This window comes from Giraffa tippelskirchi, chromosome 7 (genome assembly GCF_054371585.1).
Source record: "Giraffa tippelskirchi isolate mGirTip1 chromosome 7, T2T-mGirTip1v1.2.pri, whole genome shotgun sequence".
Taxonomy (NCBI): Eukaryota; Metazoa; Chordata; class Mammalia; order Artiodactyla; family Giraffidae; genus Giraffa; species Giraffa tippelskirchi.
This window is the reverse complement of record NC_137281.1, coordinates 93,729,274-93,756,428: the sequence shown is the minus strand read 5'-3', so window position 1 is coordinate 93,756,428 and position 27,155 is coordinate 93,729,274. Positions and strand designations below refer to the sequence as shown.

General features: G+C 37.1%; 1 protein-coding gene across 1 annotated transcript in view; it reads left to right on the top strand.

Annotated features, from left to right (window-relative positions):
- The first annotated feature begins 22,169 nt into the window (after positions 1-22,169).
- The window catches only part of LOC145512747 (uncharacterized), a 41,009-nt gene continuing 36,023 nt past the window's right edge, over positions 22,170-27,155 (top strand). The window contains exon 1 of the mRNA XM_081507110.1: positions 22,170-22,412. Coding sequence (XP_081363236.1) covers positions 22,221-22,412 — 192 coding nt within the window. The 5' untranslated portion in view covers positions 22,170-22,220. The remainder of the gene's footprint in view (positions 22,413-27,155) is intronic.

Below are 27,155 nucleotides of genomic sequence, written 5' to 3'. Positions count from 1 at the left end.
ATTACCTCTGTTATCACTACCACCACTATCACCTCATTGCCCTACCCCTGCAAACAAAAAAACAGAAAAGCTTTCCTACCGTATTCACTCAGTGGGAACAGAGGTTTGCTATTACATGCAGCTTTTGAAATGGACATCCCAGAATTTCCTAAAGGCCCAATCTGGGACAAGACAGAAGAATGAGACTAATCACTTAGATGTATGATTATTTATTAACCATTCCTTCATTTATCCATTCAATAAATATTAGGCACCTACTGTACACCTGTACACCAAGTACTATTCTGAATATTAGGTGGTTCTAGTGGTAAAGAACCTGCCTGCCAATGCAGGAGATGTACAAGATGCGGATTTGATCCCTGGGTTGGAAAGATCCCCTGGAGAAGGGCATGGCAAGCCACTCCAGTATTCTTGCCTGGAAAATCCCATGGACAGAGGAGCCTGGTGGGCTACAGTCCATAGGATCACAAAGAGTGGGACACAACTGATGCAACTTAGCGTGCACATGTACACTAAGTACTATTCTGAATCATAAAAGTGTCATGTCAGAATACTGGAGTGGGTAACTCTTCCCTTCTCCAGGGGATTTTCTCAACCCAGGAATCGAACCAGGATATCCTGCATCGCAGGAGGATTCTTTACCAGCTGAGCTATGGAGAAATCATAAAAGTATAGTGGTAAAAAAACATAGTAGGTACCTACCATCAGCAGGGGGTTACAGACAGTTACAAATAGGCAGACAAATAAGATATCTTCAGAGAATGATATGAAGAAAATAAAAGTGAATGAATCTGAGGTCAGGTAAGGAACTTTTATCTAAAAGGGTGATATTTTAGCTGAGACTTAATGGATAAGAAGCCAACCATGCAAAGACCTCTAAGAGCATTAAAGGCAGTAGAAATAGCACAAAGGCAAGAGTTAGGAATAAATTTGGCATATTAGAAAACAGGAGGGGGAAAAAACAGTGGCTGGAACATGGTAAGGGATGTGGGGAGAGGAGGGTGCTGTCAGAGTGGACCTGTGGCCAGACCCGTACATAAGTCCTCTGTGTCTGTTCCTAAGGGCAGTTGGTGTTCAGCTGGAGATGGAGACCAAATTCCAATGGTTTTCTTTTTCTTCATTCTTCAATTCTGCTCCCAAGTTGCTTGAGTATTCCAGAAAACTATAATAAAATCTTAAGGGTTCATTTTAGCTAATATCTTTATCTTTTTGGATTCTGTACTAGAATATCTTTACCTTTTAATTTTGGGAGCTATAGAAGCTTATAAAATCCAAGAGTTTTTAAATGCTTTTTAACAACAAAGAAGAACTTTTCTTGTGCATACCATTTTATACTTACCCTACTTCCACACTTAATGAAATACCATGGACATTGTTTCATATCTGTACGTACACCACTCCTTCATTCCTTTTCATGATTGCATGGTATTTCATTGATGAGTGCATGATAATTTATTTCACCAGTTGTCTATAGATGGACACCTAGGCTATTAACAGCTCTTTACTACTATAAACACTTCTGCAATTGAACTCTCTTGAACAAATGTCCTTACATTCTTATAAACTATTTAAACAGGATAAATTCCCTATATTGAAACTGCTGAGTGAGAGCATAAGAATCAAGGTAAATGTTGCCAGACTGCCTATAAAAATACTGTACCATACTCTTCCCACACTTGGCCAATACTGTTAGTACATTTCGTCTTTTCAAATCTGATAGAAGGAAATGTTTATATGTTCTTATTTTATTTATTTTTACTTTTTATTGAAGTATTGTTGATTTACAATATTGCATTAGTTTCAGATTACAGCATAGTAGTTCATGTGGGGTTTTTTTTTCAGATTATATTCCATTATAGGTTATTACAAGATATTGGGTATGATTCCCTATCAGTCCGTTCAGTCTCTCAGTCGTGTCCGACTCTTTGTGACCTCATGGACTGTAGCACACCAGGCCTCCCTGTCCATCACCAACTCCCAGAGTTTACTCAAACTCATGTCCATTGAGTCCATTGAGTCATATAGTATGATTCCCTATACTATACAGTAAATACCTATTGCTTACCTATTTTATGTATAATAGTTTATATCTGTTAGGTCCACACTCCTAATTTGTCTCTCCCCTATCCCTCTTCCCTTTGGTAACCACAAGTTTGTGTCTTTGAGTTTCTGTTTTATATACAGATTCATTTGTGTTAGATTTTAGATTCCACATATAAGTGATATTGTACAGTTTTTGTCCTTCCTTGACTGATTTATCTCACTAGGCATAACATCAGTTTTGCTGCAATGGCAATATTTCATTCTTTATTATAGCTGAGCAATATTCCATTGTATATATATAAACCACATCTTAAACCAATCATCTGTTGATGGCCATGTAGATTGCTTCTGTGTCTTGACTATTGGAAATAATGCTGCTATGAACACTGAGGTGCACGTATCTTTTCAAGTGAAAGTTTTCATTTTTACCAGATACATACACATTAGTGGGACTGCTGGATCATATGCTAGCTCTATTTTTAGTTTTTTAAGGAAACTCCATACGGTTCTCCACAGTGGCTGAAACAATTTAAATTCCCATCAAGAGAGTATGAGGGTTCTCTTTTCTCCACACCCTATTCAACATTTATTATTCATAGACGTTTGATGATGGTCATTCTAACCAGCGTGAGGTGATATCTCATTGTGGTTTTGATTTGCATTTCTCTAATAACTAGTGATCTTGAATGAACAAACAGTAGCCAACAAAGTTAGGGAGGCCGGGGAAAAAATGTGTTGTTCAAGCAGATAGACCACACAGGAAAATATCTAAGGTATTCAGGAAAATAAAGTGAAGCCTAGGGTATTTACCCATCTCCAAATTCTATTAAATGTTTGAGAAGAAGGAAGTGTATCAAAAACAAAATTCCCTCACTCTTCCTCCCATCCCTTCTGACATCTGAGACATAAAGCAAATAATACTGAACACTGGTTTATAGCTACTACATATATGCTAAAGAAGAATTTACTGAGTGCCTACCCATTCAAAAAAGAAAAATCATGAGGAATACAAGCACCCATACTGGAATGAGAGAGGGTTGGATCAAATGACCCACTCAGAAATGAGAGCTATCAAATAAATTTTGCTCCCACCAAAAAGAAAAAAAGGAAACAAAGAATTACAGCATATAAAATTCATATGTAGATGATAGTTTGGGAGAGAATGCAGTGCAAAAATACTACAAAAATCTTGCAACTGCTTTGCACACTCAAGAAAATTGAGAACTTGGACTTTATGAAGTAATAGATCAAATATGAGATAAGATAAGGAATAAGGTAAAAGGAAGTAGATTAGAAAAAAAGAGAAAATGTGAGGAAAACAACAAGTCAAGAAAAAAATTAATATATGTTAAGAAAGCAAAGAAGAGACTCAATGTAGAAAACCCAGACAGGGTTAAGGACAGGACTGTGAACAGTTGCACAAAAATAAGAATTCATAATGTGTCAAACACTTAAAAATAGTGAAATAGATGTGAAGAAAAATGGAACGCTAACATGTTTTTATGTCCCCATGAGTTAAAAAAAAAACAAAACATGAAACTACAGATCAAAAAGATTCAGTTTGCTTTAGAAAATGCTTATAAAGAATGGCCAGTATCAAGATTATTATTTCCTTAAAGCAAAAGGACAGCTTTATTGTTCACAAGGTTTGCAAACTGTTACCAAAAGTACATTCCAGGGGAGGTGATGGGACTGGGTGGAGTGAGTTAGAGGTTTTGAGGGATTTTTAAAAGCAAAATCTACAGAAGTCACAGTTGGGAGACTTGCAAAAAGGGATTCAGTGGTCATGCACCTTGACCATAAGGTTTTAGATGTTCAGTTGTCGGAGCTTCTCTTTGGGAATCTTCCCAGTTGGAACCCTTAGTGCAATTAGATGTCCTTATGGAACTTGTCTGTTAGGTGGTTCTTCTAAGAAAACAGAGCATGTGGCTGAACCCCAGGTCTATTTTAAGTTATTAAACTGCAAGGATAAAGAAAGGATTTAGAAAGATCACTTAAAAGGGGGAGGGAGAATTACTCAGATTTTTTCAAATTACAAACGTGAAGACCCTGGAAAATTGTCTATAGAATTTCCAGGTTAAAACTGTGACCATAAGACAAGTGGATATATTTGAGAAAAAAATTATATTCCCAAATGTGTCAGTGAATGTGTCAGTGAATGTGTCACCCATGTCTGATTTCTCAAAACTGTACTTAAAACATAACCCAGAATTCCGTTTTCAACAATATGACGGATTAAGTTCTAGAGCTGCCAGATGTAGCAAATAAAAATACAGAATGCCAAGTCAAATTTAAATTTCAGATAAACAAGGAGTATTCTTAGTCTAAGTATGGCCCATGGATTATTTAGGATATACTTATACTAAATTATATCTGAAATCCACACTTCATTCATCCTGAGTTTCTTGCAACACTAGGCAATCTGAAAAATATTCTGAAACATACAACTAAAAATAGTGGATATTTAAAATAACAACAAAAATATCCTTTAAATTTTGTGATTGGATTCATAAGAAAAGAAATCTCTAAGGGAGAAAATGGAAAAGAAATTGGTAACTTGAACCTGAAATGGCAGGAATTATTTGCTAAGCATGGTGACCAAAATTCTTGTGTTTGAATGGCCATTTAGGACAAAAAACAGTGTTTTGGAGCTGTGTAAAATGAAGAGTAGGATCTGAGGCCTCTCTATAAACCAGCACTCTTGGAGGGTTATAATCGCTGAAATAATGGTCTGAGAAAATATGCTTATCCGCAAAAGGAGACAAGAAACTTGTCTGGCATGGCTTGGACTCTGTGTAGAAAACAAAGCACATTGCCTCGGGAATTCAAACACCAGTTATCCTTGGAAAAAAATTAGACTTGAAACTGCATGATCAGTGAGGTTCTGAAGACCCCAAGCAGATCAATTAATTTCAAGTAGTCCCAAGTTAGTAAACTGATAGTGTAGAGCAACTGGCAGAATCAGACACAAACTCCTCTGGAGAAATGTACACTGAACCCAAGGAATTACCCAGATAAAGCAATGCCAAACATTAGTTCACCATCCAAAACAACAGAATACAACCAAGAAACAAACTACTGCAGAGAAGAGTCATCAGAGTCATCAGGACAATAAATGAACAACAGCAACAAAAAAACAGAACAACAGAATTATAACCCAAGGAACTTTCTATGTTAGAATTATTGGATACATAACATGATGCATTTGGAAAAGATACTACTAAAAGTGGGTAAATGCTTGAAAGAAAATGTTTGAACATTTAGAAATAAAAACTATAATCATTAAAATTTAAAATACTGGGAATGAATTAAGCAGAAGATTAGGTTAGAAAGAGCTGAGACACAGAGTAAATCGAATGTAGAGCTGAAGCAGTTATCCTGAATGCAGCAAAGCAAGACAAAGTCATGGATAATATGAGACAGAAAGATAAAAAGAGGGGTCTAACATGTCCAATTATGCCCTGGAAGAAGAGAATAGGAGAAACAGGGTAAAACTAATATTCAAATCATGAGTGAGGAGGTTTCAGAATTGAGGAATGATTACTGATGCAAGACAAGTAAAGAAATCCTCACTAAACCATGTGGTGTTTTTAAACTCAGGAAAAAAGATAAGAAGGTTTTAAGAGAATATTCTCGAGATGAGAGTGCACATTTATCAGCCTTTCCAAACGACAATTTAACAATATTTATTCATGATTAAAATGTTCATGTCTTTTTACCTTGTGATCCTACCCTTAGGAGTTTACCCTAGGTTAAACTCTGACAACAAGGATGTTGATCTCCGCATATTTTATAATAACAATATTTTGGGTGCAATTGAAGTATCAAGCAATAGGAAATCTAGTAAACAAATTATATCATAAGAGTTTCCTTGGGATATTATACAGAGTTAGAATGGCTGGTATATGTGTATATCCACATTTATTGATAAGGACAGATCTCCATTCTTATCAATAAATAAAGAGGCTAGCTGACAGAACAGCAAACATCATGTGGTCCCACTCATGTAAGGTTACATATACTTTTATATTTATATTTAAGTTGTCTTAGTGTATTGGGATTCCCAGGTGGCTCAGTGGTAAAGACTCTACCTGCCAATGCAGGAGATACAGGAGACTTGGGTTTGATCCCTGGGTGAGGAACAGCCTCTGAAGGACTAAATGGTAACCCAACTCCAGAATTCTTGTCAGAAAAATCCCAGGGACACAGGAACTTGGCGGGCTACAATCTGTGGGATCACAAAGAATTAGACATGACTGAGCATACACAGAAGCAAGCCTAAGTGTACTGCCCAATGTGGCTGTATGTAAATAAAAAAAGGTCTAAATGGACATTGGAATGGACTAATCTCTTGAAAGTGGTTATCTCTGAGTAATGTGATTTCAGGGAATTTGACTTCTTCATATATATGTCGTCAGTATTTCATTTCTTTCTTAACAAGCATGTTAAACACACATTTATCTATATAGGGAAAACATCTCCTAATTACCAGTAAGTTTTCATTCCTCAAAACACAAGACCATTTTACTGGTTTCAATAGGGCGGTCCATGCAACTATAATTGTGCTACCCCTTTCTGTATGTTTTTTAATGTATATAGGAATCATCTTCATTACCACTCCCAAGTAAGTTCAGTCGCTCGGACGTGCTCAACTCTTTGCAAACCCAAGGACTGCAGCATGCCAGGCCTCCCTGTCCATCACCAACTCCTGGAGCCTACTCAAACTCATGTCTATCACATCAGTGACACCATCCAACCATCTTATCCTCTGTCCCCCCCTTCTCCTTCTGCCTTCAATCTTTCCCAGCATCAGGGTCTTTTCTAATGAGTCAGTTCTTCACATCAGATGGCCAAAGTATTGGAGTTTCAGCTTCAGCATCAGTCCTTCCAATGAATAGTCAGGACTGATTTCCTTTCAGATTGACTGGTTGGATCTCCTTGCAGTCCAAGGGACTATCAAGAGTTTTCTCCAACACCACAGTTCAAAAGCTCTATACAGTCAGCAAAAGCCAGACTGGGAGCTGACTGTGGCTCAGATCATGAACTCCTTATTGCCAAATTCAGACTTAAACGGAAGAAAGAAGGGAAAACCACTTGATCATTCAGGTATGACCTAAATCAAATCCCTTACGATTATACAGTGGCAGTGAGAAATAAACTCAAGGGATTAGATCTGATAGAGTACCTGAAGAACTATGGATGGAGGTTCGTGACATTGTACAAGAGGCAGGGATTAAGACCATCCCCAAGAAAAAGAAATGCAAAATGGAAGAATGGTTGTCTGAGGAGTCGTTACAAATAGCTGTGAAAAGAGGGGAAGGGCAAAGGAGAAAAGGAAAGATATACCCATTTGAATGCAGAGTTCCAAAGAAAAGCAAGGAGAGATAAGAAAGCCTTCCTCAGTGATCAATGCAAAGAAATAGCAGAAAACAACAGAATAGGAAAGACTGGAGATCTCTTCAAAAAAAATGAGAGATACCAAGGGAACATTTCATGCAAAGATCTCAATAAAGGACAGAAATGGTATGGACCTAAGAATCAGAAGATATTAAGAAGAGGTGGCAAGAATACACAGAAGAACTGTACAAAAAAGATCTTCATGACCCAGATAATCATGATGGTGTGATCACCCACCTAGAGCCAGACATCCTGGAATGAGAAGGCAAGTGGGCCTTAGGAAGAATCACTATGAACAAAGCTAGTGGAGGTGATGGAATTCCAGTTGAGCTATTTCAAATCCTAAAAGATCATGCTGAGAAAGTGCTGCACTCAATATGCCAGCAAATTTGGAAAACTCAGCAGTGGCCACAGGACTGGAAAAGGTCAGTTTTCATTCCAATCCCTAAGAAAAGCAATGCCAAGAATGTTCAAACTACTGCACAATTGCAGTCATCTCACACGCTAGCAAAGTAATGCTCAAAATTCTCCAAGCCAGGCTTCAACAATATGTGAACCATGAACTTCCAGATGTTCAAGCTGGATTTAGAAACGCCAGAGGAACCAGAGATCAAGTTGCCAACATCTGCTGGATCATTGAAGAAGCAAGAGAGTTCCAGAAAAATATCTATTTCTGCTTTATTGACTATGCCAAAGCCTTTGACTGTGTGGATCACAATAAACTGTGGAAAATTCTGAAAAAGATGGGAATACCAGACCACCTGACATGCCTCTTGAGAAATCTGTGTGCAGGTCAGGAAGCAGCAGTTAGAACAGGACATGGAACAACAGACTGGTTCCAAATAGGAAAAGGAATACATCAGGGCTGTATATTGTTACCCTTCTTATTTAACTTATGTGCAGAGTACATCATGTGAAATGCCAGGCTGGATGAAACACAAGCTAGAATCAAGATTGCCGGGAGAAATATCAATAACCTCAGATATGCAGATGACACCACCCTTATGGCAGAAAGTGAAGAAGAACTAAAGAGCCTCTTGATGAAAGTGAAAGAGGAGAATGAAAAAGTTGGCTTAAAGCTCAACATTCAGAAAACCAAGATCATGGCATCCGGTCCCATCACTTCATGGAAAATAGATGGGGAAACAGTGGCTGACTTTACTTTTCTGGGCTCCAAAACCACTGCAGATGGTGATTGCAGCCATGAAATTAAAAGACGCTTACTCCTTGGAAGGACAGTTATGACCAACCTAGACAGCATGTTAAAAAGCAGAGACATTACTTTGCCAACAAATGTCCGTCTAGTCAAGGCTATGGTTATTCCAGTAGTCATGTATGGATGTGAGAGTTGGACTGTAAAGAAAGCTGAGCGCCAAAGAATTGATGGTTTTGAACTGTGGTGTTGGAGAAGACTCTTGAGAGTCCCTTGGACTGCAAGGAGATCCAACCAGTCCATCCTAAAGGCAATCAGTCCTGGGTGTTCACTGGAAAGACTGATGTTGAAGCTGAAACTCCAATACTTTGGCCACCTGATGTGAAGAGCTGACTCATTTGAAAGGACCCTGATGCTGGGAAAGATTGAGGGCATGAGGAGAGAGCGACGACAGAAGATGAGATGGTTGGATGGCGTTACCCACTCGATGGACATGAGTTTGGGTATACTCCGGGAGTTGGTGATGGACATGGAGGCCTGGCGTGCTGCAGTCCGTGGGGTCACAAAGAGTCGGACACGACTGAGCAACTAAACTAAACTGAACTGATATGGACCTTTATCAGCAAAGTAATGTCTTGCTTTTTAATATGCTGTCTATGTTTGTCATAGCTTTTCTTCCAAGGAGAACTGTCTTTTAATTTCATGGTTGCAGTCACCATCTGTAGTGATTTTGAAACCCAAGAAAATAAAATCTGTGACTGTTTCCACTGTTTCCCCATCTATTTGCCATGAAGTGATGGGAGCAGAGGCTATGATCTTCGAATTTTGAATGTTGAATTTTAAGCCTGCTTTCTCACTCTCCTCATTCACCTTCATCAAGAGACCCTTTAGTTCCTCTTCACTTTCTGCCATAAGGGTGGTGTCATCTGCATATCTGAGGTTATTGATATTTCTCCTGGCAGTCTTGATTTCAGGTTGTGCTTTATCTCACCTGGTATTTATCATGATGTATTATGCATGTAAGTTAAATAAGAGGGATGTTTATTTTGGATGTTTATAGTCAATTGTCATGGCTAAAAATTAGAAGCCCAGAAAATGTCCTCATTGTTCAATCGCTAAATCGAATCCAACTCTTTTCAATCCCTAGACTGTGTCTAGGCTTCCCTGTCCCTCACCGTCTCCCGGAGTTTGCTCAAACTCATGTCCATTGTGTAGATGATGCCATCCAACCATCTCATCCTCTGTTGCCCCTTTATTCTCTTGCCCTCAATCTTCCCCAGCATCAGGGTCTTCTCCAGTGAATCAGCTCTTCCCATCAGGTGGCCAAAGTATTAGAGCTTCCACTTCAGCATCAGTCCTTCCAATGAATATTTAGGGTTGATTTCCTTTAGGATAGACTGTTTGGATCTCCTTGCTGTCCAAGGGACTCTCAAGAGTCTTCTCCAGCACCACAGTTCAAAAGCTTCAATTCTTTGGGGCACAGCCATCTTTATGGTCCAACTTCATATCTCATATGGAAAAACCATAGCTTTGACTATATGAACCTTTTTTGGCAAATACGCTGTCTAGGTTTGTCATAGCTTTCCTTCCAAGGAGCAAGCATCTTTTAATTTTGTGGCTGCAGTCACCATCCACAGTCATTTGGGAGCCTAAGAAAATAAAATCTGTCACTGTTTCCACTTTTTCCTCATCTACTTTCCATAAAGTGATGGGACCAATGCCATGGTCTTAGTTTTCTAAAGGTTGAGTTTTAAGCTAGCTTTTTCACTCTCCTCTTTCACCCTCATCAAGAGGCTCTTTATTTCCTCTTTGCTTTCTGCCATTAGAGTGGTCCATAGGTGAATATTTTTCAGCACTAAAAAGAAATGAGGTAACCAGCCATAGAAAGACATGATCAACTTTAAATGCATATTACTAACTGAAAAAAGCAAATCTGAAAAGGGTGCATGCTATATGATTCCAAGTATATGACATTCTGAAAAAGGCAAAACCTCAAAGACAATAAAATAAGTGGTTGCCAGGAGTTCCTAGGGAGGTAGGAATGAATACGTGGAGCACAGAAAACTTTTAGGGCAGTGAAACTACTCTGTAAGATACTGTAATGGTGGGTACATGTCAGTGTACATTTGCCAATACCCACAGAATGTAAAACACCAAGAGTGAGTACTAATGGAAACTACAGACGTTGGTTAATAATAATATATCAATATTGATTCATCAACTGTAACAAGCGTAACACACTAATCCAAAATGTTCATGGTGGAATCAAAGAGGAGGGCTTGAGAAAGGGTGTGGGAACTATGCACTTCCTGCACAATTCTGAAAACCTACAACTGCCTCCCAAAAATAAAGTCTATTTTTAAAAAATACAATCAGTCAAAATCTAAGATAAAATAAAATTGCTTGTGGATGAAAAGATATATGATACAGCAGGTGTAGTAAAATGCTAATAGTGGTGGTATATATGGATGTTCCCTATATAACTCTTTCTACTTTGTACTGTTTCAGAGAAGGCAATGGCACCCCACTCCAGTACTCTTGCCTGGAAAATCCCATGGATGGAGGAGCCTGGTAGGCTACAGTCCATGGGGTCGCTAAGAGTCGGACACGACTGAGCGACTTCACTTTCACTTTTCCCTTTCATGCACTGGAGAAGTAAATGGCAACCCACTCCAGTATTCTTGCCTGGAGAATCCCAGGGACGGCGGAGCTTGGTGGGCTGCTGTCTATGGGGTCGCACGGAGTCGGACACGACTGAAGCGACTTAGCAGCAGCAGCAGCACTTTGTACCGTTTGACATTTTTCATAATAAATATGGGGGAAAGTCATTGTGGGTAATATTATGAGAAAACTTAGCACAGTAAGGTCAAAAGAAACCTGTGGAATTTAACTCCATCAGGGTTTTCTCATATGATTCTGTACAAAATATATAACTTGATTTAACGAACTGAATTACTAATCTAAATTTTAAAACCCAGCTGGTTCTGCCTTCAAACACCAGAACCTAGATTAAGTTGACTTATTGTTTGAGAAATACAACTAGATATTAACTGTATGTCATCTCATCAGTAGAGAAAAATGAGCAGGGCTTTGTAGTTTTTGAAACAATACTGATGATGTGGTAATCTACACAATGACTGTACTGGACTTTGTCAGTGTCCTTGTTACAATTTAGCACTGTTTTATTTACCATCCAAAACATATATTTTCATTACTCACTACAATATGACAATAACAACAGTTTTGAATGGTGCATATTTCTCATTATGAATCTAAATACACAGAATGTTTGCTCTGTTCTCAGTCACTACACTGTGCAAAACTGGTGTGTTAAAAATAGTATGACATATTTGCATATTTATCTGTATTAAAAGCCCTGTGAAACAGTTATTACAGATACACAGCTGTTGCTTTTTTAAGTATTTTTTAAAGGAACCATATCTCCTCTTCTATGTAAATTACATACATTTTCAAATATATCATCTGAGCCAAGGGAGTGTCAAAGCTTTTAACTGGAAAACTTATTCTCAGAGGATAAAAATGTTAAAGGAGAGGAATTGTAAATTTTTAGTCATTGTGTCCAAATGATAAATTTCTAACCTAAAATGATAAACTTGTTCCTTTGCCAAGTCAAATATCATACATTGTAAACAGAAAGTAATTCTGGATGCTTCTACAAATTATGGCCTTATTTCAGCATGGAGACTGTTTACCTCATCTACAGAGCACGTAAGAGATGCTGCTTTATATTGATCAAGTTACAGAAGTCTCTGCTTTGTGACTTAAAAGTGACAAATTCTGTTGTAAAGAATTTTTCTTTTAATTGCATTCTCCTATCTTCATAAAAGCTAAAAATAGCATTTTTCTTTTTAGTTAAAAATGAAATTATGCCCCTGGAATGCTACCTACTATCACCTTGTAGTTCCCAGAAAAGAGATCCAATTGAAAAACCGTTCTAGAAATTTTCATTCTTTTCCCTATAATTGTAATACGGACACTTTCAATTTTAAGAAAACATGTGTATTTTCAACTCTGACCCATATTAAGTTGATTAATATATAATTCAAATGCACATGTGGTGTTCTCATTTTAGTATCTGAACTATAGTTTTATTTTTAAAGGCTGTTAAATATAAATAGTTGCATCAAAGATATATTTCATAGTTCAATTTTACCATGTTAGCTAAATAAGAGGGTATTAAAGGAATGGATTATCACATATTAAAAGTTTGTCACCTTGCAGCTCTAATCCATTTGGAAAAAAAAAAAAAGATGATTTCAGTACAGTTTAATCAGTTAGAGGTCTTTATTGCCTTAAGTATTAATTGATTAGGTTCTCACTAAGGTCAAAAGTACACTTGGCTGCCTAGAGATGGCCAATTAGCAAATTGTCAACTGTGCTTATTTACATTGACTGAACATAATAGTAGTTATTTGACTGTCAAGTCAGAAGGTCACCAAATCTTTTGTACACTTTGCCCTCCAAAAGGGCAACAGTCATTTAGACACCAGAAAGCATTCATAACAAAGATTTAGTTTATTACTTATTGACTTAAATCACTTTTACAAACAGGTGTTTCATTCTCTTTGGACAACTGATATATCATTTCTTTGTGAAATACTTGATGTCCAGTTGAAATCCTGTGGTTGACTGTATCTGACGATTTTTGTTCAGCAAGCAGCTTGCTCTTGAAACTCTAAATAGCTTTTTTAAGCGCAAACTAATCCAGTGACTATAATCCTTTGCAATATAGACTTTTCTCCTGCTAAGTGATTGTAGTTAGGTGGAACAAGTTGGACACAGGTGCTGAAATGCCTCTGGGTCACTGTTCTCAAAGTGGAAGGTCAGAAGCACATTTGAGTCTCACCTTAATGAGGACATTGGTATGTTTTTGAATATACTGGTGTTGCCATGGATATTGGATATTTTCTACAGACCAAAAGAGAAATGAAAACTCAAGGTTATTCATGAACCAGTAATCTAAAATTTCTTCCTATAATCCCAGTGATTTTTTATCATCATAAGTCATTACACCTTTTATTTAGTGGTAATATAACTAGTTGCCAGAGAAGGCAATGGCACCCCACTCCAGTACTCTTGCCTGGAAAATCCCATGGATGGAGGAGCCTGGTAGGCTATAGTCCATGGGGTCGCTAAGAGTCAGACATGACTGAGCGACTTCACTTTCACTTTTCCCTTTCATGCACTGGAGAAGGAAATGGCAACCCACTCCAGTATTCTTGCCTGGAGAATCCTAGGGACGGCAGAGCCTGGTGGGCTGCCGTCCATGGGATCACACAGAGTATGGACACGACTGAAGCAACTTAGCAATATGACTAGTTGCATTTGTTAGCATTTTTTTCTATTTACACTCTTCTACTTAAATTTAACATTATTCTCCCTTACATTTGTCAGTTATTTATTGAAATATCACTGGTGATCCATGAGTTAATACTAAGGAGTAAGTATTTCTGTGTCATGTATCATTTTACAACTTATTCCTATAGATCAAACTAGAAACCCATGAGTTAGCCTAGATTCCTTCCTCTCTCCAAATAATCATCTCATCAGTTCAGTTCAGTTCAGTCACTCAGTCGTGTCCAACTCTTTGCAACCCCATGAACCGCACCACGCCAGGCCTCCCTGTCCATCACCAACTTCCTGAGTCCACCCAAACCCATGTCCATCAAGTCGGTGATGCCCCCCAACCATCTCATCCTCTGTTGTCCCCTTCTCCTCCTGCCCTCAATCTTTCCCAGCATCAGGGTCTTTTCCAATGAGTCAGCTCTTCGCATCAGGTAGCCAAAGTATTGGAGTTTCAGCTTCAACATCAGTCCTTCCAATGAACACTCAGGACTGATCTCCTTTAGGATGGACTGGTTGGAGAGAGAGTCCAAGGGACTCTCAAGAGTCTTCTCCAACACCACAGTTCAAAAGCATCAATTCTTCGGCGCTCAGCTTTCTTCACTGTCCAACTCTCACATCCATACATGACCACTGGAAAAACCATAGCCTTGACTAGACGGACCTTTGTTGGCAATGTCTCTGCTTTTTAATATGCTATCTAGGTTGGTCAAAGCTTTCCTTCCAAGGAGTAAGCGTCTTTTAATTTCATGGCTGCAATCACCATCAGCAGTGATTTTGGAGCCCAACAAAATAAAGTCTGACACTACTTCCACTGTTTCCCCATCTATCTGCCATGAAGTGATGGGACCGGATGCCATGATCTTAGTTTTCTGAACGTTGAGCTTTAAGCCAACTTTTTCACTCTCCTCTTTCACTTTCATCAAGAGGCTCTTAGTTCTTCTTCACTTTCTGCCATAAGGGTGGTGTCATCTGCATATCTGAGGTTATTGATATTTCTCCCAGCAATCTTGATTCCAGCTTGTGCTTCCTCCAGCCCAGCGTTTCTCATGATGTACTCTGCATATAAGTTAAATAAGCAGGGTGACAATATACAGCCTTGACATACTCCTTTTCCTATTTGGAACCAGTCTGTGGCTCCATTTCTGGTTCTAACTGTTTTTTCTTGACCTGCATACAGGTTTCTCAGGAGGTAGGTCAGGTGGTCTGGTATTCCCATCTCTTGAAGAGTTTTATGCAATTTGTTGTGACCCATATAGTCAAAGGCTTTAGCAAAGTTAATGAAGCAGAAGTAGATGTTTTTCTGAAATTCTCTTGCTTTTTCTATGATCCAACAGATGCTGGCAGTTTGATCTCTGGTTCCTCTGCCTTTTCTAAATCCAGATTATACATCTGGAAGTTCTCAGTTTACGTTTTGTTGAAGCCTAGCTTGAATAATTTTGAGCATTACTTTGCTAGTGTGTAAACTGAATACAATTGTGTGGTAGTTTGAACATTCTTTGGCATTGCCTTTCTTTGGGATTGGAATGAAAACTGACCTTTTCCAGTCCTGTGGCCACTGCTGAGTTTCCCAAATTTGCTGGCATGTTGAGTTCAGCACTTTAACAGCATCATCTCTTAGAATTTGAAATAGCTCATCTGGAATTCCATCACCTCCACTGGCTTTGTTCATAGTGATGCTTCCTAAGGCCCACTTGACTCCACACTCCAGGGTGGCTGGCTCTAGATGAGTGATGAAATCCTCATTGTTATCTCAGTCTTGAAGATCTTTTTTGTATAGTTCTTCAGTGTATCCTTGCCACCTCTTCTTAATATCTTCTGCTTCTGTTAGGGCCATACCGTTTCTGTCCTTTATTGTGCCCATCTTTACGTGAAGTATTCCCTTGGTATCTCTAATTTTCTTGAAGAGATCTCCAGTCTTTTCCATTCTCTTGTTTTCCTCTATTTTTTTGCTTTGGTCACTTAGAAAGGCTTTCTTTTCTCTCCTTGCTATTCTTTGGAACTCTGTATCCAGATGGATATAGCTTCCCTTTCTCCTTTGCCTTTCACTTCTCTTTGTTTCTCAGCTATTTGTAAGGCCTCCTCAAACAGCCATTTTGCCTAATATAATAATAGTAACTGCCAATTAATTTGTGAAGATCAAATGATATTATGCAGGTAAAATTCTTAGCACAGTTTTTACTAAAAAGAGTTCCTACTGTTTTATTTTTTTAGTTATATATAAGACAGGCAAATAAAGCAGATGTTTCATTTCTTTTTCCTCATTTAATGAGATGTTATTGGTGACTCTATAGTTAGGCAAAGAATAAACAAGGTGAATTCACCATACTGAAAGTATATTCACCATACTGAAAGTGTGTGTGTGTGTGTGTGTGTGTGTGCGTGTGTGCACGTGCGCCCTTGTGCTCAGTAGCTTCAGTCGTGTCTGACTCTTTGTCACGCCATGGACTGCAGCCCACCAGGCTCCTCAGTCCATAGGATTCTCCAGGCAAAACAATAATGGAGTGGGTTGCCATGCCCTCCTCCAGGGGGTCTTCCTGACCCAAGGATTGAACCAGAGTCTCCTTCATTGCAGGTAGATTCTTTACTACTGAGCCACCAAGGAAGCCCCATTGACTTGTGTATTGTCTCCTAATTAATAAACATTTATTGAATGCCTGCTATGTGTTCATAACTTAGAATCTGTGTTAGATGTTGAGGGTAATATACCTGATTCTACAGAATTCACTTTCACTCAGATTTAAGTAGAAATGCAACACTGATTTATACTCTTTAGAGAAAATTTAGAAATTTTAAATAAAATTCAGCCATTAGTATCAAGTTAATTTCTTGTTCAGATATCTTTGCAATGATCACAGTTCACATTTAATATTTGGTATGTAATCTTAGCATGCCCAGCTCAAACCTTTACTGTATTCTATTAAATGGTTATTCTTATTCTAACCTTTTTTTTCATCAACCACTTCTTATTCTATAACAACTCTGGTTGCTTGCCTAGTTGTTAGCTATTTTCTCTGTTGCTACTGCTGCTGCCAAGTCGCTTCAGTCGTGTCCAACTCTGCGCGACCCCATAGACAGCAGCCCACCAGGCTCCCCCATTCCTGGGATTCTCCAGGCAAGAACACTGGAGTGGGTTGCCATTTCCTTCTCCAATTAGCTCACCTAAAATAAAGCATGACAGTAAGGATTGCCTTTTTTTCTTAATCTTTTGGTTTATTTTAAACAAAGATACTGTATACATTGATTGGAAAAAAGGATAGTCCTTATCCTTTTTTCTGTTTTTATAGTGTTTCCCATGAGTTTCAGTATTTGTTCTTGGCTAAACTCCTCCCTTATCATTCATTATGTTGCTTTTGAAATGGATTCTTTCAGCAAATATTTACTGAAAACCAGGTTCTTTGCTGTTGCTGTCATGGAACTTGCATGAGAGGAGAGGGGAGACAAAAAATAAACAGAATAAAGGAGATTGATAATGGAGATAATGATGTCAGGGGGAGAAGGAAGTTACAATTATTAAATAGACAGGATAGTCATGGATGGGCTCATTGAGAAATGACATGCTCTGCTCTGTCATTTGAGCAGAGACCTCAAGGAAGTAAAGAATTTAGCCAGGCACATTACTGGAATATGGCAGTCTAGGCAGAAGAAACAGCCATTTGAAATGTGGTAAAGCAGAAGTGCTCAAGGTTTGAGGATTTTTTGAGGAATAACAAGGAGACTAATGTGGCTAAAGCAAAGTGAATTTATAAGAGAATGCTAACACGGTCATAAAGGTAAGAGGAGAGGGCCAGGGACTTTACTGAGCCTTATGTGGGGTGGGGAAGTGAAGGTAGGTATTTGTGTTTTACCCTGAGTACAGTGGGGAGCCCAGAAGGTTTTGAGTGGAAGACCTGACCTGATGTGATGTATATGTTAACAGTGTCACTTGGGCATTGGCTTGAGCATAGGTCCTACCAAGGGTAGAGCCAATGGACCAATTAAGAACTTATTTCAATAATCCAAATGAAAAATGAAAGTGACTTGGTTTAAGAAAGTAATATTGAACTTTTAGTGAGAAGTGGCTGGATTCTGGAGATATTTTGAAAGTACAACTGCAGAAAGTGAGGAGTAAAAAAAAAAAGAAAGAAAGAAAATTAAAAAGAGAGGATTCAAGGGAAATGCCAAGGTTTGGGGCCTGAGCAACCGAAGAACATACAACTGGTAAAAATCCTACACTCTCTGTGTTCCTAATGATTCTATATATCAATTTTATTTATAAAACTATTTTAACTTCTGTTTTACCCTTTGATATTTCAAAAGTAGGAGCCCAATCAACTAAAAAGTTCTAACAGCTCTTTGAATGCTCTTGGTGGACATGGAGCAGCTCTGTGTAAATCAGTACACTAGCAGTCACTGCTGAGGACACCACTACCTCCAGTACTTACTGTGCAACATAACATCAATATGAGGCTACTTGGAACACATAGAATTATTAGATGACATGGCCACTGTCTCCTGTAAGTTTATTGTCTGTCTCATCATCTAGGTAAAAAACGGATTTCCAAGTCTCTGCCTGGGTTGGGATCTTAGGCACAGGGCCTGGATGTTGGGTGCTTTCCATTGGTCTCTGGGTGATTTAAAGCATGAGAAGTTCCAGGTGATATGGTTTTATGGGTGTGAGAACCATTATAAATATTACGTCCCAAGTCAAGAGGTAGAAACCAGTCAGCAAGAAAAGACCTGCCCCAGAAAATTGTGGTATTTGTCCAGTTACCTCAGAAGGCATCATATCTCTTTTTTTCTAAATATTTAGGGAAAGCCTTGCTGTAGCCATTATAAATATTACGTCCCAAGTCAAGAGGTAGAAACCAGTCAGCAAGAAAAGACCCGCCCCAGAAAATTGTGGTATTTGTCCAGTTACCTCAGAAGGCATCATATCTCTTTTTTTCTAAATATTTAGGGAAAGCCTTGCTGTAGCCATTATAAATATTACGTCCCAAGTCAAGAGGTAGAAACCAGTCAGCAAGAAAAGACCCGCCCCAGAAAATTGTGGTATTTGTCCAGTTACCTCAGAAGGCATCATATCTCTTTTTTTCTAAATATTTAGGGAAAGCCTTGCTGTAGCCTTCAAACACTAACAAGTTTACTGGGGAGCTGGGAAAAGATGTATAAAGAGAAATAAGAATAGATATCAATAAGCATAAAATGTGTGGTATTGCAAAATTCATATCTACAATGAATTATCTTTATTATGCTTCTTCCTTTTTTTCATTTTGTGTTCTTTAGGCAACTACTATTAATAGCATCTCATTTGATAATTTTAAATTTGTTGGTATCTTTTTTCTCAATTTAGTTGAATGCAAAGAAAACCTTTGAAATGCAAATAAGAGTCATTTCTCAGGTCCCCAAGAAGATTTGGGACAGCAAACCTTGAATCAGTTTAGAAAGAATCATATAATTCCAGAAAAGTGTAGGAATCCCAGGTCTAATCCTGAGACAGATAAGGACTAGCTAAACATGAAATACAAACTGTTGCTAACTTTAGTTTTCTCCAATCAGATTTTCATGAAACATTTTCATATCTTCAACTGAGACAAATGAATTTTTCTAATGCTCTATAATCCTTTGTTAAAATTCAATTAAAAAACAAGTCTACAGTCAAATAGAAATTATTTTATGTTTAATTTTGGATAATCCTCTTCTCTTTTCTGTGGCATTAGAACAAATTGCAATTACTGAAGCCCAAGATTATAAAACAGTATTTAAGCATTCAAGTTCAATATCAAGTTCGTTCAAGTTCAGAAGATAAAAGGAGAATACAGAGACTAGCATTAGAGAATAAAGTTTCTAAGAACAGATGGGGCAAGTTTAAAAAGGTTTTAGGGAGAAAATACAATACTCAATTTTAGAAGGAAAGGAGGGGAGATAACTTATTTTGTCAGTAACTTAGGCTTACAAAGGATATTATTTTAATTGTCTTTGTAATTGACTATAATATGCTTTGTCCTTTAACATAAAATAATATTTCCCATATCTCTATGTGGGCACTTCTCTGAGACTAAGCAAACTGTTTGGAAGACAGAAATTGACGAAGAAATTATATTCTTTTAAATAACTTTTCTCAACCCTTTCATCAAAGTGTATGAGTCAGTCTAGACTCAGCACTGGGTCAGACCCTACCTGCTTTTATTTCTTTTTCTGGACAGAGTGCAAACCCACAAACTCACTTAGAAATCTTACTCCTCCATCTACTCAAGATGATCTCTAACAGATTTCTGTTTTTCTCTCCTTCCGCCTGTGAAGAGAATTTTCATTTTAAACCCTTCTAATTTAACAGAGAGAAAAGGTTAAAAAGAAAGTCAATCTCCATCTCCAGACCCCATTTTAAAAAGAAGTCATCCACAGTTTCCCACTGACTTGGAGCCAAAAATCCTGCCAATTTTGCTCTCATATCTCCAAGTGTACCCTGACCCTTCATATGACCAGTGGGGCTTGTTACATAAGATCTATCTGGGCGCCTTTCTAAAAGTGCTATCCTCGTCCATATTTCAAAACACTCACAGATATTTTATCATTAATTAGTATTCATATTATGTCTCAAACAATCTGTTCACAAATAGGGGAAGTGAACTAGTTGAACAGCTCTTCTGTTTGTCTAGTGTTTAACATGGATGATGTACATAGAGCCCAGGACCTTTTAAGGGAGGAGGCGGTCAAGTGTTGAGTAGGTTACCCTTGAAACATTTAGAAGTTTACCTATTTCAGAGGCTGGACTTCTCCAGAGAAACTATACTTGGCAAACAGGATGGGGAGACACAGGCCTCTTTAAAAATAGACCCATGCCTCTTTGATTCACAGCATCCTGGATTTGCTTTTCATCATGTTAACATGCCACTTGGGAGCTGGCTGGACTCCCTTGTTCAGTGACATATATTTCATAGTGTTTTTTTTTTTTCAAAAGACCCATTTGTTCTTTCAACCACAACATGCTTTGCATTTTTCTTTCAAATTTGAGGGTGTATATATATAGATTGATCATAACAATATTTTTAACATTCCAAACAATTTAGAAAGATAGTGGATGGGTGTCAGTTAATCTATTATGTTCATCTCTTCCTCCTCCCCCTCTTCAGCTGCTAATCTTAGAAGTTGTGTGCCAAATTGTGTAAGATATTCTTCCAATAGCTACATGTGTGACTCTTTTGTGAGCTCTACAGACAGTTATGAGGACAGATTTGGAGTTGCATATGGGACTGTCACATGGTTTGATTGCCTTGTCTTCCAGGCTCTGAGATTTCTTTTCACTGAGCTTTAATACTTAGGAATTTTTAGTTTTGATAAAAGTTCAGCAAAGTCTCTATTAAATTATTTACACACTTCAAGAATGGAAAAGGAAAATTTTTTACTCGCCACCACTCTGTGTTTGGCATCTGTATATACTTAATAGTTCATATGGTTACTTTTTATAGTAGTGAAAAAATGCATAGAATCTTTATGAAAATCAGAGAGTTAAGAGCCTTTATTATCCTCCTTACTCTTTTGGAGCAAGAACTAGTAATGTTGCGACAGAAAAGAAAGCAGATGCTTTGTAAAAAGGTCTCATATAACTTGTGTCCAATTGTAGAGGATGATTTGTAGGCAAATGTGATCTATCAACTGTTAGGAGCAAAAAATCCTATGTCTTTAGTCTCTGAAATGGTAAGGTATGAATTACTTTATATACACATATTGAAAACCCTTTTTCAGGATGCAAATACCACAGCCCTTCATCCCATCGAACCACAGTGCCACCCTTGAGGGACAAACAGCCTTACAATGAAGTCTTTCTCCTTATCTTAATTCAAATACTTTTTAAGAATAAACAGTGTCCTAGTGATATCTGCATCAAGTGAATGAAGATATAATATTATAAAAGTGTTAATCACATACACTTATATTAATTTCACCCTGTAAAACAAATGTAATGGTTAGTTATTCAGAGCTGCACCTTTATTTGCTTCAGTTCTAATTCAGAAATATTTAATGATGCCTACCATATATTGATTGCCACTCTGAGCCTAAACTCTATAAAGTAGGTATTTTACATACACACTTCTAATCCTCAGAATAACACACCAAAGTAAATGTTATTATTACCCTTTTCTCCCCAGTTGAGTCAGAACTCAGAAACAGTTTGAATGAGGAGAGAGCATATTTTCTTGTTTTGCACTTGAATTTCTTTTTCCTATTTTAGGGTGGGGAAGTCATGTAACTTGCTGGGTAAATTGCACTAGTACCTTACACAATGAAAGTTGTGAGTGGTGGAATACAAACCGAAGCTTCCATGTCCTTGAGCCACACCCTGAAAATTCTGGAAGCTATGCACAGAGGCACTGGACTTCACCACATTCTCATGGCTCACTGTTACCTAAGGAGCAGCAAGTTTATTGCGGCTGCTCTGGATACCTGGCAGAGGAACTTAACGACACGTAAAGAGGTACCTACAGTATCTATTTTATTTCTAGTCTGTGAAAGAGCAATTTATGAAGAGGTTTTCTCCAGATAGTATCAAGTCTCTCTCAGTGCATTTCATAGGGGTTTGAACTAAATCTGGCATAATAAGGTTTGATTGAGCTGTTATGTTCTGCCTCATAAGTGGCTGTGCGCAATTGAGAAAGAAAATTGCTTAATAGAAAGTTACAGTCATCACTAACTTTATCTTAATTCTCCAAAGCAATAAGATAAGAGTGCTATAAGAGCAGCTTAAGGCTGTTAGAAAATGCTGAAAAACACTCTATTTAGAAACATTTCTGCCCATATGTCACACTGTACTTTCTTGTGATGGGCATTTATTTTTCTGATATTTGTTCACTTAGAGTAAGTTTTACCCTCTGTCTCCAAGGATATTTTTAAAGGGATTTATCTATCCATTCTTCTAAAATATTAAGCAGAAATTCTGTTTTTCAGCATGAGATCTGTACCCTGGTTTGGGTTTTGTAACTTCTAGCTATCCCACAGACATCAAAATCATTTCTGAAATATATTGAATTTAGATCATAACATTATTTATATGACTGTGTCATCAGAAATTAACGAGCTGTTTATGGGAAATAGATTAAGCTAATGATTGGAACTTATTCTAGGAAGAAATAAGAAAGAACCTGTTCTTTCTTACTGTTGAAAGTTATACTGGCAATATAATCATTATTTGCAGATGATATTACCTACCTAGCAAAGGCATGAGACATGTGAACCAGTAAAACTAAGAGTTTTAGTGAGTTTAGAGTTTAGTAAGATTCAGGGTTTAGTAAGATTGCTAGATATGAAGAAAATTGTTTAAATCATTTACTTTCCAAATATCAGAAATTACCAATTTAAAAAGATAATAGGAGAAAAAAGATAATATGTGCAATAGCATCAAAACCTTTAAGAAACTCAGAACCTCTGTAAGGAAAACCATGAATCTTTACGGCAAGATGAAGCTTTAAAAAATTGGAAAGGTACACCATATTTCTGAATGGAAATGATCTGGAGATACCATTTTTTATATTTTTATTTTAAAAATAAATTTTATTTCATTAAAATCAATCTCACAGGGAATGTATTTAACACAATGATTCTGAAATAGATATAGAGACATAAAGCAGACAAAAAATAGCTTGGAAATTACTACCAAAAGATGAAACTGGAGGCGAAAGAGGAATACAGAGGAAGAGGAAGAATTAGAAAGACTTACACTGCCAGATATTAAAATATAATATAAAGATACAATTACAATCGTGTAACATTGGTACAGTAACATTATAATCAATGACTCAAACTTGAAATTTCTCTTAAAACTATGTGCGTTAACATTTGTAAAGGTGTGACCGTGTCTTTAGATCCAATCAGAACACAGAAGTCATGCTGCCTGTTGCTGACTTGGCAAAGTTCGCTTTGGTGAAGCCTTGTTTTATATGAATGAGCCTACTCCTAACTGCACCTACTAACAAGGTGGAGTTTGCTAGCAGTCCCCCGAACTGCCTCTTACTCTGGTTATGAATCGTGGAGTTTCTCTGAATTCAGTGGGGTATATGGGTTGCAAATCAGAGAGCCTTTCCTCTCCCCACGACTCATGGCATCTGTAGAATTCTTACGAAAGTTGCTTTCTTCAATTGATAGAGACAATATGTCCTGGATCTGTGCTTTACTTAATTTTTGCTGTGGCTGACATTTTTTAATTTGAGCTCCTTCACAGATTCCCTCCCCCCTCCTCCCCCAGTGGCTTCATTTGGTATTCAATGCAAGCTAAAAATAAGAAAGTATAAACTTTTACATTATTTAAACTAATCTTAAGTTTTAATATAGAGTAAACATATTTATTAATAACATATTTCTTCTCACTTATCCACAAATATGGGTTTCAATTTGGGAAGAGTTTCGCTAAGGAAAGTTTGTAGACTATTTTAAGTGAGGGTAAGGGGCAAAATAAATACTGGTCATCTTTATAGATTTTGTAAGATAAGATAATTTCTAGGCAAGCTAACCATACCTTAAAACTAAATGTAATGCAAATTATCATATCAAACAGAAAATCTGAGCCTTCCAGTTAGACGTCTTTAGTTTTCTGCTTAGTTAATGTCAGTTTAATTACTGCTTATAGTAATTTGCTACAGAATCACTGTATGTCATTATTTTGCTGTTGGAAGAGATTACATTTTTAGCTAAGAAGAAAATGAGTTTGAGCAAGATATTTTGCCAAGTTGAAATTTATGGCTGGGGCTATAAGGTATAAGGAATGTATCTAGCTTTGCCTTAAAAACGACTTGCTATCAGAAGTTAAATGATCATTTTATAATTTTCTATAAAGTGAAAGAAAGGTATTTTTAATTTAATTACCCATGCCTGAAAGGATATTTGAGTATATTCTTATTGGAATAATTAGCAATTTGAACATAGCATAATAAGCTATTATACTCTTTCCAGAAATTTTTTGATTCTTTGGTTTTCTTTGAAGGTGCTAGGAGAGTACAGAATGACATGATATTATTCAACATGCTGATACTTCTTAGGATCATAATTTGGTTGTTAAAACTTTACCGAATCGACTTGACAGTTTCAAATTAAGTATCATCTTGTGTTTTTCCTTTCTCCATATCTTTTTAATGATAGTGTCATATAATATGATGCTTTTATGAGTGGTTTTGCTATCTCATTCATCAGAGTAATCAATGGGGAAAGGAGCCATATGGGTTTTAGTCCATTTGTGTTGGATAGGACAGATGGCATTATTGATAGATGGAAATATTCCAAATATTTATTGTATAATGATATCACAAGGACTCTGACTTCTGAATTTTAAAAATTTCATTTCTACAGTAACTGGCAAATTAAGTAATTTATACAGTTGCCATGTATCCATTTAATCATATCAATGTGTGAATTGTAGCATTAAATACCTTTCAGTTAATACTGTATTTTATATGATGGGCATTTCTTTTTCTAAGCCTTTGTGTTTACTTATCTGATTTCTGACCGAGCTTTCAGTTTGGTCTTGAGGATTTTAAACCTACAACAATGTTTAGAGCAGACAATATGTAAAGATAGGATGCCAGAAGTGAACAAAGTAAAGATTCAATAATGGTTCTCTTCCAATATAATCTTTGTCCTGTGCGAGGCCAGAGGGAAAAGGTACTCTTAAAGAATCTTTACATTGTCTTCTTGCATAAGTTATCACCCTCAATACATTTCTTAAACTTATATTTAATATAACTGTGGACATAAGGACATAATGATGTAATTCAGGTTCTAGTTCTATTTTATTTTCTTAACTTGGAATTGAGTTATTCCAACAAGGGTTATGGCTGGTAACCATCATTATAATTAAAACACCATCCTCCCAAATGTTTGACACCATTGCAGAATCACATTTGCACTACTGGAAATAAATGAAATTCAGTGAAAAATAGGTCTTCATTTTTGTATTTTATATTTTTGTTTTCCTTAAATGCATACTGAATGTATATAATCATGCCTTACTTTGCAATTGCAAAGTTAAAAGTGATAGTTTGAGTCATTCTAAAACTTCTATTGCCACTGTTTTATTTTTAAAATACTGTCAACCCCTATTATTGAAGGCCTACTGTGTATTTAAGCACTGCTGGGAGTTTTCTGTTACCTCTAGGTTGCTTACTATTTTACTTAGGAAGTTAATGTAAATTCCTTGAGTAGTGACATTTTTTCCAAACAAAATTAGAACACATTGGTTTTTCTTCAATTTGTGAATTTGTTACTGTGAAAAAAATTATAAATAATTAAAAATGAAAGATTTTTTACATTTGTTATAAATTAATCATTACCTCCTTTACTGACTTGACACCACTAAATTCTGAGATCTAGCTCACTGCCTTGCACATGTCAAATTCAGTGTTTGTTGATTGTGATACTTATAAACAAAGTAGGATAGTGTATATCCACTAAAGTGATTGGAAATACAAAGAGTTTAATTATATGCTTTCAAAATGATAATGTGATCCCACTAATGAAATAGCAACATTATACTCAATTTTGATAAGATCAATCTTTTTAAAAAGTTCTTACAGAAATAGATAATGTAATTATATTGGAAGATTAAGTTGACCGTGCTTTATTTAGTCAAATATATGTAATATTGTTCAGTGGGACAAGAGGACAAGAAAACTTAGACCTATCCAGAGACATCTCATTCAAACAGACTCTCTATGTATGATTTAGGGCAAAACTATTTGCATTCTTACTGCCCTGGCAAGTACAAATGGACCAAATAAATCCTGATGAGCCCAGATTTCTCCAACACTCTAGGACAATTTGTGCTTCCCAAGTGGAGCTGGTGGTAAAGAGCCTGCCTGCCAATGAAGGACATGTAAGGGTCGCAGGTTTGATCCCTGGGTCAGGAAGATCCCCTGGAGGAAGGCATGGCAACCCACTCCAGTATTCTTGCCTGGAGAATCCCATAGACAGAGAAGCCTAGCAGGCTGCAGTCCATAGGGTCGCAAAGAATCAGACAGGACTGAAGCGACTTAGCAAGCAGCACCAGGCACACTAGGACAATTTCAGAAGCATTGATTAAAATGGCATAGATAGTATTCTGATAGAAATAGCAGGACCAATAATAAACCAAAAAAAAAAGATTAGGACTAATTGAAGTGATATGGAACTTTAAATATTCTACATATATTTACTTTTCCTTTTTTAAAAAGCCAAAGTCTAAGTAAAATAAAAG